Below are 13,768 nucleotides of genomic sequence, written 5' to 3' on the forward strand. Positions count from 1 at the left end.
GACTGGCCCTCCAGGGTGCTCAGCGCAAGGAGTTTGCTATCGATCACACCCAATTCAACAAAATACGTAACCATGATCGGGTACAGCTGTGCTTGGCTTTCGTTACTGCCATCCACGGCAACTGAAGACTCACTCTTTTTCAGGGCACTCACCGTGCTCTGTTGTGAGTGATGCATCATTTCACCGACAATAGCTGTCGTCTTGGTTCTAGAACGTGCGTAGCACTTCGCAACGTCAGACTTTGGGAACATTTTGCATAACAGAGGTCCCACGTGCTCAGAGGCGCTCAGCAGGACGTTATGCTCCAACAAGAAATCGGTAAACAAGCACTCCGCACGGATGACATCACTGTCGTCTTGTGCACCGAAGAAATCTTGGAGACGCTGTTGCTTGTCTTGGCACTGAAGGTTGCTTGAGTGCTCTTCGACGAAATGTGCGTAGCCAAGTCCGTTTTGCTGCCGTGCGAGATGCTGATGTCACAATTGCAAATTGTGCAAAACGCATGATGCTAGCCTTTCCGAGACGGCACAATACATCCAAACTCAGCAGTATACTGCCTTAGGAAGACCTGAAGATACTTCTTGCACTCATTGCTTAGCGCCATGGCCGAAGACTACGTTAACGCGGCACTAAACAACACACAACGCACGCCTCTTGGAAACTGCACTAGACCATGCAACTGAGCTGCCGAAAGTAACAAAGAACACAAGTAAACACGGAAGTTGCCTAAGCAAAAACCAGTGTTAGTGTAGAAACATTATAGGCAGAAATTAAGCCACTGGAGCTTTAGACAAAACTCGACCTTAGCGACACGCCTGAATCACCCCAAGCGGTGGTGGCGCTACAGTCTCAAACAGCAAAGTGAAAGAAGTTCTGGCAGTTTTAACTACTGCGCTTGGCCGACTATGCTTTTTAGACCTTTCACTGATCATGATGTCAATCTGTCAAGCGGTAGATAGCCTTGAAGCTATGTGGCCAGACTAGAAAAAGGATTTGGCCAAACGTGCGAGCGTTTCGGGAAGATTTGTTTTGGTCGTACAATCATACGAAAGCATCAAGATTCGGGAGTCTCCCAGATAATTCGGGAGACCTGGCAGGTATGCTAATCAGATGACAACGAACTGGTTGCGCTCTTGTTCTTCCCTCATGACAAAATCAATTGACCAGTTCAAGCAGCCTGACTGACCGGGCACTGTTCAGTAACACAGATATCCTAGTAAGCTCGCCCACAAGCACCTGCAGCAAGCTCTAGCCAAGCTGCATTATTTTAGATGGCTCAAAGGAAGAGGTAACCAAACGTACAAGACAGAAAAAGCCTTTTGATCATCTCCTTGTGATTTTACTCCGGTGGCAACAGTGAAAATATCAGCGCACTGCAAGAAAGCTGGAACGGAAGTTGCATCCCACATTACAAAGCAGCTCTTTGAATACAAAAGAGTATCAAATGCCATCAACAAGCTATCACAATAAAATAAAAAGAAAAAAAAAGATTGGTAAGCTTCGAATGAATTCATAACCTGAAGCACGTGTAGTTAAAACTGACTTTAAATGTCCCAACTAGGCTGACATAATGAGTATGGAGTGCATCTTCCACAAAATGAAAACATTCGCCCATTCTCTGCTTCAAACTAAACACACCTCTAAGCTTTCTTGCACAATGCCTCACACAGCATAAAATTTCAATACAAATATTCCCTACAACTGTCAACAGACACGCAGAATGAGCCTCTCATTATTCAATAAAAAGAATGGAACGTCTACGCTTGCACATTTTAACAGTGCAGATAATTGTTAATTTGCCATTTGTGCTTTTGCGTGAAACAAGAAACTTGATCAACACCTGTGAAGACTGTACATGAGCTTACCAGAGTGGTCACATGATAATGAAGTCAGAATCGCATGAGTAACACTGGTCACATGATGTTTTATGCCTACACATGATGCAGATGACGATGCCACTTAAACAACAAGTAATCCCCTATCTGCTTCACTGCAAAACTTTCTTAATGCATATGTGAACCCAAACACTAAAAGCTTTCCCCACTGTCCGTACCTTTCCAAAAATCTCCTCAAGTTCCTTCTCTCCCACGGAGGGTGGTATGTTTCGAACAAATAGCTTGTTCTTTTCCATGGCGGTTCGGAACTGCGGGAGAGAAACGCATGACATTCAACAACAGCATAGAAGAAGGTAATGACTTTTGGGGACATGTAATGTCCCTTCACAGCTCTCAAAACTTTCATTTACAATGACTTGCAACAAGCAAGACTGTAAATATTATGAAATTTCAATTGCTCAGCTCATTTTCTCAAATTGTTTTTTTTTTTGTAATGCAGCAATAATTCAAATGCCCAAAATTCTTCACACACGCAACACATCCATAATGCTAGCCAAAGGTAGTAAAGTACTTCAGTTTGTGTCCACTTTGGACTGTCCGTAATTCCCCCAGAACTTTCGTTGGTTCCCTTCACATTAGTACAGCAGCTAAATTCACACTCGTACCGGAGTTAACTGGGATTGAAAATGCTGTTAAAAACGCTGATAACACTCAACCAGAATCAAAATGAGACACACGCCACTTGGTCCAGTAATTAGCCACCGTGCTTGTCAGTTGTATCACAAACCTGCCCAATAAACAGGCTGTCTGTTATACTGGCTGCCATAGGAGTCTGAGTATTGCCCCAATAAGTAAATAAAGTCGAGGAGAAAGCAGAACCACGACCTGCGTTATGCCAAATACTGGTTTTCACCAACACAACGAACATGTCTTCTGACAGCCTCTTCCCTTAGGTAAGAGCACTGGTTAACATTCTTAAATATTTAAAAACGAGGAAACATAGGAGGAACACGAGGAAGACGGTGGGAAGAAGTACTTTGCCCCGTCGTCTTCTTCGCGTTCGTCCTGAGTTTTTGTTTAGCGGCTTTAAATATTTAAGAGCACTGCATTCAAGAATCTGGTGCGTGTGCATTTCTCTGACCCACCTTGAACTGGTTCCTCTCGTTACACTTGGACACAAAGACTGGCCGGCCACCAACAGGAGTGCGGTCCTTCTTCAGAGCAGCCTCGACATGTTGCTGGATTGCAAAGTGGGAAAACAAAACAAGACGCAACAGGGTTATACATACAGGACAGTGCCGAGAAGGGGCGTCAGTTCTTGGTTTCAACAATGAGCTTCACGTGGACAGTGTCGCCGCACCTGTGTGATCGATTACTACCACATTTTAATTTTCACAGAAGCCAAACTTCAAAGATACCAAAAACTAAGAAGCGAAATTCAATGAGTTTGCTTTTTGTATGATGATGGCTCAATTCCAGAGTATGGTTGTGCTGAGCACAGCAAGACCCTTTTAAATGTACTGCATTAACTTCAAATGCAGTGTGACTGCAATTATAACATTAGACCACTTTTCTCACTGTGTAACGAGAGAAAATGATTCAATTAAAGTAAGATGAGGCTCTTTCATGGACTGATTGATTGATTGATTGATTGACTGATTTATTCATTCATTCATTTATTTATTTATTATAATACCTTCAAGGCCCGGGGGGATGTTACAGAAGGGAGTGGAATTAAAACAAGGTCATAACGCAGCAAAATAAAGAAGAATGTAATACAACAACAACAAACAACAAAGAAGTTAAACGTGCACAAAATAGAAGATCAGATTAAATAACAAGGCCGATTACTCAAACACGCAGTTTTCAGCGGCAGTTTTAAATATACATATATAAAAGCTTGCATTACACTTGAGTTAACACAAGAACTTTTTCAACCTCAAACCTCCTTGGAACAGCAGAGTCAGGTTATGAAAGTGTCAGTGATACAGACTGATAGCAATTATGCAAGTCGGGCTATAAGCCGCATGAGTCGTGCGCATACTATTAGTAGGTTTAATGCTGAAAATCAGCACAAACACATGCTAAAAAAGAGAGAGCCTTTAAACAAAAACAAGCGCTAATAGACATTTTCACGAAAAAAAAATTGGACTATCTCATCATTGGGAGTAGTGGCAAGCATGAAGTACTATATTGCATGTAAGGTGCAATACATTTGAGGAAGACCCACAGGTAGAGGTAGCGGCACTTGGTTACTGGCCCGGTGTTTTGGCTGCTGAACGTGTGAACACTGTCTTTACCTTCACCTTGCTTTATTCTTCCAGCGCAGCAGTGCGAATGGTCTCTCCGGCTGCTTCTATGGCTTGAGGAAGACCGGTCTATATGGCTCGATAACCCACTTGGCTCCCTTCATCACTTTTGACGCTTCACATCAAACCTTTACTGCTTAACCATTAACTGTTCTAGTGCTGGGCAACGCACTCCGCGTCACACTGCTTTCACTGTTTGACACACCACACCATTTGTCCGTTCTTTCAGCACCTTTAGGGAATGTTCTCCGTGCAGGACAAAAGGATGAAAGCTAACCGAAGCGGTGGCCTTGTGGTAGAGCATCCGCCTCGCATTCGGGAGGTACCGGGTTCGATCCCTGGTGCCGCCGGTTACCCACCGGTTTTTAAATGGGTACAAGCTTTCCCCCGGCCTGGTGCTCGGCTCTTCTGGGGAGAAATGCTTGGGAAAAGGGGTCACGGCCCAAATAGTTGCGCCGATGTGGCAGTGATTCGTTCCGCCATCGGACAACAATAAGTCCGCCTTGCGCGGCAACAGCCCATTATGTGGCCCTTTTTTTTTTTTCTTGAACCAACATTTTTGGTTCATGGCCCCTTTACCCAAGCATTTCACCCCAGAAGAGCCGAGCACCAGGCCGGGGGAAATCTTGTACCCATTGGAAACCGGTGGGTACCCGGCGGTACTGGGGATCGAACCCCGTACCTCCCGAATGCGAGGCGGATGCTCTACCACAAGGCCACCGCAATCTTCAGCACAAAAGACTGAACGCTACAGCGAGAACTTTCAATGCAAAGGGCGACTACGATGGCAGAGTGGTGTCAGGCATAAGGAAACGATATATATGCTCAAGTTTGGGCAGCTGCTCGTTTAAATCCTGCTTGAGGCACTAAAGTAAAGTTTTTTTTCTTTCTGCTAAATATCATTCAGACAAAAAGTTTTGCTATGTTAAGGGGGGAGCCGGGTCTTGAAGACAAAAAAATCGCGAAAAAAAACTGAGTTATCAATTTCATTACTTTTGGATTCCTCATGGTTTCCTGCATCTATTATTGAAAATTCAGCCCCCAAAGACATGTTCAACTGTAATATTGGCTATAATATAGCTCAAATGACGAGGATTGTGCACGAGCAATGCGCTAAAATCCCCAATTTTGTAGCGCCTGCGATTTCAAAACTCCGCGGCGGATTGCGGCCATCTTGGTCTCATTCGAAGGAGCGTCCTTTCGGCTTGCTTTCCTGATAAACCAAGTCATTCCAGACTACCCAACAAACATAATACAAAGCAAAAAGGAAAGCACTGTAGAGAGACTTCATTGGTCCCTGTGTGGTGCGAATTCAAACGGCCGCATCGTATTGGTCCGGGGTTGTCTCCGTCCCCTTCATGCCGCTACACGGGCAGCGCCATCTTGTCTAGCTGTAGGTTGTCGCGATGCCTCGAAAGTTCCACACCATGCATAAATTTGGCAAAAAACGAAAAAAAAAATGTGCCGCAAAGGGTCACAAAGTGCCTCTGTCTTCAGCTGCAGCCACTGTGGACCCTCCACGATAGCCGGAGGGTACAGCAACAGCCATTTCCTGCCACTTCCTTTAATATGACATTTCATACTTCCATAATCTATTCTATGATGTTCATGGTTGTTCTGCACCAAAAGGTGACATCATAGGTACACCGTGAAGTCAGGATTTGAAAACATTCGCCTCCATGCATTCCCATGGGCGCTAAGCCTATTTTTGACCCCCAGTCTGCGGCCATGTCTGCAAGTGCCCAACTTTGTTTGTAAACACAGTGCTGGATATAAATGAAGCATTCACAATGAGTTGTAGCACTCTGAGTGAGGCTATACAGTTACGATCATGGCTGATATGAATTTCAGTGTAAACAGACAATACGAGCCGTGACCGCACCTGCAACCCCTAAACGCCATCACATCGCAAACACCACGTCACCATTTGCAGAGCATGTATTGCAAGCACTGAGCGCAGGCCCGTACATCGCCGAAGCGGAGATCACTAGAGCACAAAGCAGTGAGCGGCGGCTCGCAGCTATGAAAAAAATCCATCAGCTGAAAGCAGATCAGTGGGATTGTACTACATATTTCCGTTTGTGTAGACTTACCATGTGTGTAAAGACTAGATAGCCAAAGCCCTTGGACCTGCCCTTGTAGTCTCGAACTAGACGCAGTTCTTCGATCTCACCAACCTGCAGTTTTTTTTTTTCCAAAAGGATAGTGCTGCGTAAAAAACAAAGAAAGCTTCCCACAATAATCATCATGACAAAACATGCGCAGGCAAAATTCAGACTTTGCCTAATACTGATTTTAATTAGTATAATGATGATGATGGCTCGCACTGCCATTCTCTCTACTGTCTTCAGATGTGTGACGACAATCATCGAACCAAATGCCACGGTTACGGCCCTATACTAGACGGACATGTTTGTGGCTATGACAAGGTTATGAAGGCAGAGCTTTCCTTATAGCCTTACTATGCCAAGTAGTTTGGGCATAACAGGCCTCAGCTACAGTTTTGGTTTCGGTTCTGTCTTGATGTTAAAGGGCTCATGACAGTTAACATTTGAGCATGAACTGATTATTGCATTTCACTCCTCACGCATTAAATTGTAAATCCTCAAAATTTGAGCTCATTCGGTGCATTAGATAGTTCTAAAATTAATTTTTATTATTATTATCGGAAACAACTTTCTGGTATGGCAACCATCAGCCGCTGACGTCACAACGAGATATTATCCCCATGTCGTCTGCTTTTCGCGGTATCGTCTGTACTCTTGCATGCAAGCCGTGGATGATGGTCACTGAGCTTTTTCTTTTTAGCAAAAATATTTTATTCACATATTCTCATTTCATTGCGATGCCTTCACTGTAATACGAGACCTTAGCGATCCTCGAACTTGTTTCGGGCTTCGTCTAGAGATAGCTGAGGAGGCCAAAATCGACGGGATCATGCTGTATAATTTAGGCATACAATCAGAAGCATATTATACTTACATTATGAGAGCTTGTTTTAGCAACAAGCACTCCTGCATATAAAAAGCTACTTGTCTAATGTTTACTTACGCCGAGTACAGGCGCCATGAAAGTGGGGATGGGTTAGCGTTATGTTCTTGACTGCTGAGCTATTGCCGTCGCTTTTTGGGTCCAAGAACTAAGAGTAAATCTCAGACAAGCATACCTTGACGAGAGAGCATGCCTTGCGAGATTAAAAGAGCAGACAAAACTTTTGAACGAGGCAATACCTCTTAACTTGCTGTTATATGCGCGTGCTAGTCAAACTTATTTTCGGCTGGTAAAGCATTTTTGCAAAACTATGTAACTATGTTCAGTCTGGCCGCGGCCAGCGCAGGAAAGGATGTGCCGCCGCCGCCGCATCAGTCATTGCTAAACCCAATGCGATTCTATTGCTCTTCACTGCCCACCTGCACCGAACAAGAGCCTCTCAGTCGCCGCCGTCTCTGTCTCGCCTCCACCGCAGCCGCGCGCGCGATTGCAACGAACTCACCTTCCGTTTTTCTAGTGCTTCTCCAGCAAATGACTCCTGAGTGCTCCAACGTAAGCATACACCATTTAGTATTTAGTGTGTGAACCATAAACTCCCGCAGGAAAGCGCCGATTCGCGGATTACGACTGCGCCCCCAGCGTGTTTGTTTACATAGCTTTTGCAATGACTGGATGTATACTGCTCGTTCGCACAGCATGAAATGCAAGCTGAGCTAGCAATACCAAAACTATCCAATTTCTTTTCGCAACAGTTGCACCTTTATTTCTTCCCGAACTACAACTGCGCTGCAAGAAGCGCCGTGGATGCTACGTTCCTTGCCTGCGCCAGATATACACATAAACGGCACCAACAGCTGCCGGCTGTGCTCGCTAGAAAGAATCACATATTGACGCTTCCCGCTCAATGTGTACTCGCTTTGTGATGTAAGCAATCGTCGATTTGGGGTCGCTACTGCCAGAACTACACTCGATGGCCACATGCAACTGCTAACTTGTCAATGCGCGCTCCGTAATCACTCAAACTCTAGACTCGAGCCCCGAGTACTTGTGCTAGGCCTACTTGTCGCTGAACGAGCCGGCAGTTCGGCGCCGACTAATATTTCTGGCCAAGGTCATTGCTGATGGCAAGGGGGAACATATAAAGTGTAGCTTCTTTTTTTCTTTTTTCTAACACGGTTAAGCCACAGACAAGCGCAGCTGTTCAGGTCATTCACTCATTGGGTGTCAAGTTCTCGCTCGGCCTCCGATCCGACCAAAACAGATCAGACGACCGTCCGCTAATCAGTTTTATCGACGCCGCGGGGCCGCATAACTTCACACTACAACGATAGGCAACCGTTGGGCCTGCTGACGTCGTTGCCTTTGTAATATGCGACAGATCAGTGCGTCGATGAGCTAAAGCGATAAGTTAAGGAACCTATAACCATGCAGCGCACTGACTGTGACTGTGCCTTATGTTGAAGAAAACATGCCTTACTATACATTGCTTTAGTGCGATAACACATCTTCATCAAGCACTTCTGCATGAGGGACAACCACCAAGTGAATCATCCAAAAAGAAAAAAAAGGAAGAGACGTGTCCTTTGACATTGCAGACGACGCTCCGCCGCGTATCCTCTGTGACGTCACACGAGCATTCCAAAGTGGTGGTCGCTCTCGGTGGGAGGAGCTTCCAGATTCCGATTTCAATTGCGATTGCGAAAGCAGCAATACTACGCCAGGCCTAATTGCTCGTGGAGTGGGCCGTGGAGCCCCCTGCTCCTAAGACGACGACGACGACGACGACGACGACGAAGAAGATGATGAAGAAGGAGAAGATATTTAGGAAGAAGATGAAGAAGAATAAGAAGAACAAGAAGAACGCTCGGTCACCTGCAGCTAATGCTTTTGCTTCATATTCGGCTCAGCAGCGTTGAAGGCTCAGCAGCGTTGAACCCTTCTAATTTTTTTGTAATATATGCGCCATACGCTAGGCACTAAAACTTCGCGAGTAAAATCACAGACCTGTATATTATTCATACAAGTATAAAACGGCAACACATCGAATGACCCTGTCATCGCCCCTTTAAATTAGTAGTTTTCGAGCAGCGCAACATGCAAAAATGTGTTCCTTCACACAACTGATGCACAACATGAACATAAATTCGCAAATTCATCCATATCAACAGGTTCCGAAGCTGGAGGGGAGACGCAGCCTGCTTACGCCTTGCCGCATTGATGACAACAGGTAGCACAGCCATTGGCATGAGCACGGCACTGGCTGGAACTGTAGTATAATACTGGCCTAATACTATCACTGTTAATATTAGCGTGACAGTAAAGCAATTCGTAGAAAAATCCGTGAGATTTCTGAAGGAACTATATTCGGCTACGGTGTGAGCTGACGCATTTCGATATGGTACTGTAGATTTCGCAACATAGCCACAGAAATTTGTACCCAGTATAGTTTGCCGCGACTCCACAAAAAATTTTAGCTTTAAGCATTTCTTGCGAAATTGGCCACATCCTCTCTTTGACGGTACTATTATTAAGGGCAGAAACGACAGTAAAAGCATCAAGTTACTATTTTAAAATGTTAATTACAATGGGAGGCAGGAGGTGTGAGCTTGAGAGTTTTAAAAGAAATACTATTATCATGATTCCAATAGATGTCAAAAAGCTGGCTTTGCCTAGCACTCTATAGCCTAGTGGCAAAGGTTGTGTTTATTTGAAAAGCTTGCGGAATGGAAAAAATGAATTCGTACTATATTCATCCCACTAGTATAAATACAGCAAAAGGCACATTTGAAAGCATTACATGATGCCGCGTAAGGAATTTTGCAGAATCTAGTTCTCAGTTCCCGGAACTAAAATCTTCCGCCACAGAAAGCTCAGGATCTCAGCCACAGTGCACCTCACCACTGGCATTTCTGACGCCCCTATTCTTGGCATAAAACTTCAGAAAGAAGTGCATGCCGTGCTTGGCTCACCTCCTTGAAGGCCTCTTTGATCTGCTCATCCTCCACATCGTAGGCCAGGTTGCTAAGGAAAACAGTGCGGATTTCCTTCAGGGGATCCGCTTTCACTGTCTCCCCATGCTTGGGCTGCTCCTTTTTCTCATCATCTTCGTGCTGCTTCTCTTCATCAGCTGCGGCAGGAGGGATAAAAAAAAAAGGAAATAGACGGCTGTGGGCAAACATCTAGTAGGATGGCCTGCAACATTTACACACCTTGCAGGAATGGACACAGCTGCCGGGCAAAGCAAAACATTCACCGGCTACACTGAGGATGTGTTGCATCTGTGAAAGCATGTCCGCACTTCCAACACTCGAGGCAAACAAGATCACAATTTTTTTTTTACTTCTATGATGTGCATTTCCATAAGTTGACTCTAATCAATGGCCACCACTAGTTCTGCAGCCCATCCTGCATTGTTACAATATCTCTACATCTCCTAATCAGCAAACAATTGCTTCTGGTGCAGGTGAAAGGCCATCCAACATTATAATGGCCGAGTCCCTGCCCAGATTCCCCAAGCAAACTGGTAACTTTTTTGCAGCGAAAGCTACATTGGCCACGAACCAGGAGTTTCATGTGGTGGGAGGCACAGCCGTTGTCTAGCAACCACCGCAGCAGGCGGACGCCGCGCGCTCGCCACGCCATCTGGCAATCAAGAAGCAACCAGAAGTCTCGTCTTTAATGCAAAAACAACATAGCTAGATATAGTGAATAGCACATCTTAATTCTCCTTCCATGGCTCACCTCCTTGAAGGCCTCTTTGATCTGCTCATCCTCCACATCGTAGTCCAGGTTGCTTAAGAAAACAGTGCGGATGATAATAGTGATGATGATAAGCTAGTCAGTGGTGCATTTTGGACGAGCGTGTACTCAGCATTGGATAGGATTGGATTAGACTAGATTAGATTGGACTGGCTTGGATTGGACTCTATTGGACTGGTTTGGATTGGACAGGTTTGGAATGAATCGGACAAGATTGGTTGGATTGCATTTCACTAGAATGAACTGTACTTCACTGGACTGGATTTGATTAGAATGGATTGATTTGGAATGAATTAGATTAGACTGGATTAAATGGAATTAGACTGAACTGGAGAGGAGTAGGCAGCCCAGCGCCAGGCACACATACTTTCGCTACGTATATCCTGGCCTAGCTGAGCTAAGCCACAACCAAATTTTCCGTTTTTCATTCACTGACACAGCACAGATGTGCGTGCAGATGCCCTCTGAAAGCAAGGCGACCTTTTCCGTGACTTTTCACAGCAAGTTACCCAAATGAGAAAATTATTGTTCTGCACAAATTCAAAGCCCAATGGCTTTAACACCTACCAATTTCCGAAGTGAGGAAGACATTACGAGAAGGAAAGGCCACTCAATTCAATGCTTGTCCCTGGTACGAAAGCAGAAGATGCAGATTCTGCTGCCTCCTCTCCCTACCACTGTCTGGCTCGGATATTTCGAATTACTGGCTATACCTAACAAGCAGACAACCTCCTGGATAATCCTGTGCAAAATGACAGGAAAGTCGCAAGGTAGTGTAATAAACTCCAATTTGGCCAGTGATTCAATATTATTCTATGGTGTGGCATTACGGGACTAACATCCTAATGTAACTCAGTCTATGAGGGCTGTCATAGTGAAGGCCTCCGAATATTTTCGATCACCTGGTGTTCTTTAATGTCCATTGTCCTCCCACAGCACACGGGCGCAGGGGCTTTTCACCCCCATCAACAAGTGGTGACCGCGGCCAGGATTGAACCCACTTCCTTGGGATCTACGGCAAAGTGCTCTAACTAACAAGCCACTGCGACAGGGTGGGAAAGTCTGCTGCATCAAACTGTGTGATGTAACCCTGAGAATATAGCTTTAACTTCTAATGCAATAGCGTTAAAGTGTTTTAACTAACAAGCCACTGCGACAGGGTGGGAAAGTCTGCTGCATCAAACTGTGTGATGTAACCCTGAGAATATAGCTTTAACTTCTAATGCAATAGCGTTAAAGTGTTTTAACTAACAAGCCACTGCGACAGGGTGGGAAAGTCTGCTGCATCAAACTGTGGGCTGTAACCCTGAGAATATAGCTTTAACTTTTAATGCAATGGCGTTAAAGGTCCTGTTCCGCACAAAATTTGGCGTTGTCATTGCGAGCTAGAAATCAGTTGTATGACCATTGCAGGTACTGGCTGCACAGTGACTGGTCAACAGGTTATGCGGAGAGAACACCCTCCCAGGGCGCCTGCTCCGAGATGAAAGGCTGATGTTCAACATCAACATGCCTACAGAGAACCCTTAGATCCCGAGTAAGGCACGCCACTCCTAGGCCATGCGGGTACGTTCATGTGGCTTCGTTATTTATGCCGGGTGGTCTTTGACGTAACGCAATTGCATACGATTTTAACACAAGAGCGTTAACGGTCCCGCTCATCAAAAATACGGCATCAGTTTTTGCACTGCGAGTGAAAAATCACGACCGCGGCAGTGGCAGGTGGTAGCTGGCAGCCGACATGGCCAAGCACTAACTGGGCGTAGGGCTGCCTGATGCTACGTTTAGCAGGAGCTGCCAGCTCAGGCCTCTCCTTTCACATGGGAGGCTGATATCAGAATAAGCTTGGCAGGAATCTTTCATTCACAATACCCCTAGGCACGTTCATACAGCTTGGTCATAGCGGGGCTTTACAACATGGGCTGGTAGCCTGGGCTATTGTGTAACATAGGCGGAGATTAAGCGTCCATCATAATTTTAATCCTAATGAGTACGTGTGAGCGAATACAGCCAGACATTAAGGAATTAGAGACTAAGCGAGTATCAAAGTGTGTACACATGAGCGAAGATCCACAAAGGAACCTGCAGTTGGGAGCCATTAAGGCAACTGTGTTATACCTTTAAAGACTGCACTTCGCTGGCTCTTTCATTTTTTTCCTATTGGTGCCGTTAGATCACTTCTCGCTCACTGACATAGGCTGGCTGCATGGCGTTGAGCATCTCCTGGCCACACAAATGCTGTGATCGCTAAAGACAAGGTGAACGCGGGAAAACGTTCCCTATCTGAGAAAATCACAACACAAGGCACAAAGTAGAGTATTTACTTTTGTGCTTCTTGGAGGGCGGCTCCTCCACAGCGTCCTCGCCCGCTGTGGCCCTGGCAGAGGGCAGAGAAGGCACCCTGAACCCATCCTTGTCTCTTGTCTGTTCCTGGGCAGAGACAAAAAGCGGCACCACCATGCTTCAGGAACAATCAAGTTTAGCAACACTTTTATCATGTCACTTTTGAGCCTGCATCAGGCATGCTTATCAAAGACCTATCAGCACTGTGCAGCCCTCTTCGTAGCCCGTCTAAAGCTGCATTCTCCATCCATGCAGGGAGCCTGCTTTCCCATATCTCTGCATTATAGAAAGGGGAAAGTCCCAGGCATAACCTGGCTGTAAAAACCAGAGTTCAAATTTCAGCCTCCAAGGTAAGGACTGGAACCCTCTCTTTGGACACACCGGCTGAGACCGGTAGCTATGAGAACATATTGGTATGGTGTGTAGCCGAGATGTCGGAAGACGACGAGGATATTTCAGACGCTGGGTCGAATGACAACGACATTGAAGCTGAAGCTGTTGTATTTGTGTGCTCTGGTTTTCCGGAGGTGA

The 13,768-nt window shown here is 45.5% G+C and overlaps 1 protein-coding gene across 1 annotated transcript in view; it reads right to left on the minus strand.

Moving 5' to 3' along the window:
* Positions 1–13,768, minus strand: part of LOC146195751 (spliceosome associated factor 3, U4/U6 recycling protein-like) — a 64,781-nt gene that overhangs the window by 12,351 nt on the left and 38,662 nt on the right. Inside the window, exons 16-20 of the mRNA XM_084597900.1 lie at positions 13,219–13,324; positions 10,105–10,262; positions 6,238–6,321; positions 2,981–3,073; positions 2,054–2,143 (exon numbers count right to left, since the gene is read on the minus strand). Of these exons, the coding sequence (XP_084454026.1) occupies positions 2,054–2,143; positions 2,981–3,073; positions 6,238–6,321; positions 10,105–10,262; positions 13,219–13,324 (531 nt within the window). The remainder of the gene's footprint in view (positions 1–2,053; positions 2,144–2,980; positions 3,074–6,237; positions 6,322–10,104; positions 10,263–13,218; positions 13,325–13,768) is intronic.

Source organism: Amblyomma maculatum, chromosome 3, assembly GCF_055883805.1.
Source record: "Amblyomma maculatum isolate TAMU_Amacu chromosome 3, ASM5588380v1, whole genome shotgun sequence".
Lineage (NCBI taxonomy): Eukaryota > Metazoa > Arthropoda > Arachnida > Ixodida > Ixodidae > Amblyomma > Amblyomma maculatum.